Source organism: Nicotiana attenuata, unplaced genomic scaffold, assembly GCF_001879085.1.
Source record: "Nicotiana attenuata strain UT unplaced genomic scaffold, NIATTr2, whole genome shotgun sequence".
Lineage (NCBI taxonomy): Eukaryota > Viridiplantae > Streptophyta > Magnoliopsida > Solanales > Solanaceae > Nicotiana > Nicotiana attenuata.
In genome coordinates this window covers 110,871-113,350 of record NW_017672568.1, presented here as the reverse complement: position 1 = coordinate 113,350, position 2,480 = coordinate 110,871, and the positions used below count along the sequence as shown (strand labels likewise).

The window sequence follows — 2,480 nt, the reverse complement described above, 5'->3', positions numbered from 1 at the left end:
AAAAATACATAGATGAAGAGGGTCATCGATCTTTAAGAGGTGGGACCCCATACATTTGTTGTGCTGAGACTGATGATATGAATTGAGGATACGAGATTTCTTGCTTCTTCCTCTTTCGGTGAGGCAAAGAGATGTGGATTTCTCCCTCTTTCAGAGAGCATGTTTGTGTGTCTCTATTTTTCCGCCTCCTTTCTTCTTCTTCTTCTCACTTAGCTTATATACTAGGTCTTTTCCTTTACCCAACGGTCATTACCCATAATACTTAAGTCGTTTGACTATATTACGGGCTAACCTTCTGAAATGCCGTCATATTCAATTCGCCTCTCAAGCATTCTAAATACGTGATCTTGGTCGTAGCCGAGGTGCGTATCGTTACAACGTGGTATGGATACGACAGTCCCAAATAACTTTTCGCCGTCCCTTCTCACGCTGATTCCTGTCTGGTCAGATTTTGACCCATACAAGGGTGAGGGTGTTCTATTTAAAGGGCTACATTTGACTGAAAAACAGCTTCTGGTGCAGAGGCGGATCTAGAATTTTGTAGTATATGGTTGCACTACTAAAAAAATAGAAAAAATGTATTAAGTGGGAATTGATCCCTCTTCCTCTTGGTGAATAACTCAACCTTCAACCAAATGCATCATTCAACCTTCTTGGAACATGGGTGCCAACAGTTATTATTATACCAATTTTAGAAAATATGTACATAAAATATTTAATTGGCCCGCATTTTACCGTATAAATCCGCCCCTGTTTTGGTGGAAAGCAAGAAAATGGCAACAAAAAAAAAAGTAAAAAACTACTCCACTAGTGATCAACTTTTGCTTCAATATCATCAATAAGTTGTACTAGCACAAGAAATACTAAGCATTTAAGAAATTAGTGTTACAAGGCAAACTGAGGTGTAGCAGTTGTTGTTGTAGTACTGTCACCAGGCAGAGCAAATAAACTCCATCTTTTACTAGCAATCATAGTACAATTGCTATTACATTATTCAAAAGAACTTCAAATCGCAGTGGAGAAACACTTGTTTTTTGCAACAAATGCGTACTCGTCAGCAGCACATCTGCTGATTACAGTGGAAATTCAGGTATTACCAACCACTAAAACTTGGAGTGTGGATCAGCAAATGTAATCAATACAAATAGCATACAGACTATGGATATGTAGAGCTTCGCATGAGACTATACTCAGTTGAACATTTGGAAAAATTAACATCAGCTTTCGAATCTTTCTTGTTCTTCTTCTTCTTGAAATGCTTTGAAACTGCTTTCAGCACCTTAACACACCCCTGCACATAATAAAATTATCTAGTAATTAACAAAAAATAATAAGAAAAACAAAACAAAATCAGCAGCTGAGAGCTTAGATTTGTATTAGTACCTTTCTTGGGGTTGGAGTAGTGAAATCAAAAGCCTTATACTTTCTCTTCTTCAATTTCTGATATTCTTTCATATTCTCAGACACAGCAGTGGAGAACTTCCTCTTAATTTTTGCAGTCACTTTCTTGAAACTGGCTGCGCCGATACAGCCTGCTGAGACATCCTCGTACGACAGCTTTCGCGACAGACCCGAGCTGAGCCTCCGGCGAGACGAAACGGAAGACAATGGTCGAGGCACTAGAGGAGACCAAATGGAACTCTGAGTATAGTCGAAATCGAATGCTGAATTGTCTGGAAATTTGCAGAGCAGATCTTTGGACATGGTAAACTGTAAATGCTCAATTACCATCACCATTGAATATCCATTATTGGCCATATTTTTATCCGACCGTGAAAGCTTGATTGCTGGTGACTGAAAATGTTGGTTTGTCTGAAATTGGAAGTTTAAAGGTTGCTGTGGAGATTGCTTAGCTTATGTGGAAAGAGAAGAACAAATAAAGCAGAGAAAGTAGCCGTTACAAAATCCGAAGATAAAGATTCGTCATGGCTCCACGTGTCCAGACCATGTTATTCAGATGTTAGTAAATTGGTTTTAGGCTGCTCTTCCTTGCCCAGAGGTCTCGGGTTCGAGCCCGGGGTATGGAGAAATGTTTAGTAAGGACCGCTTCCTTCCAAATGGAGTGTTATGTGGCGCGAATTCGAATATAATCGGGCTCCAATACAAGTACCGGACATCAGGTGAGAAACTAATAAAAACAAAAGGTAATTTGATGTTAATGTTTGAATAATGAAATTATGTAAATTAAATGTAAATGGATATTGAAAATAAAGGATTTACATTAAAACATATGCTGTCTCCGTTTCAATTTAGATGAGATAGTTTGATTCGGCGGAATTTAATAGAAAAAAAGACTTCTGAAACTTGTGGTTTTTAAAGATTAAAGGGTAAAAGCTTTATCGGGCAATATTTGCATGCTTATAAAAGCTTCTCATTAACCGTAAAATGGGTAAAAATAAAAAGTTTAAAGTTGAATTATTTCCAATTGTAGAAATATGTCATTCTTTTTGAAACGGACTAATAAAAAGAATGTATTCCTT

At 37.5% G+C, this 2,480-nt stretch overlaps 1 protein-coding gene across 1 annotated transcript; it reads right to left on the bottom strand.

Annotated features, from left to right (window-relative positions):
* Nucleotides 1-846: 846 nt before the first annotated feature.
* On the bottom strand, nt 847-1,855 carry LOC109213696. Its single transcript, XM_019377529.1, has 2 exons — nt 1,384-1,855; nt 847-1,291 (listed from the first exon to the last, which is right to left on the bottom strand). The coding sequence occupies exons 1-2, from the start codon at nt 1,756-1,758 to the stop codon at nt 1,157-1,159; spliced, it is 510 nt and encodes a 169-aa protein (XP_019233074.1). The 5' UTR covers nt 1,759-1,855; the 3' UTR covers nt 847-1,156.
* Nucleotides 1,856-2,480: the final 625 nt, after the last annotated feature.

Bases quoted from the DNA above. Each gene is read 5' to 3' on its own strand.
- LOC109213696 (XM_019377529.1), bottom strand. From the start codon at position 1,758: ATGGCCAATAATGGATATTCAATGGTGATGGTAATTGAGCATTTACAG. The intron at 1,292-1,383 runs GTACTAATACAA...TATTATGTGCAG, and splicing joins CTACTCCAACCCCAAGAAAG to GGGTGTGTTAAGGTGCTGAA.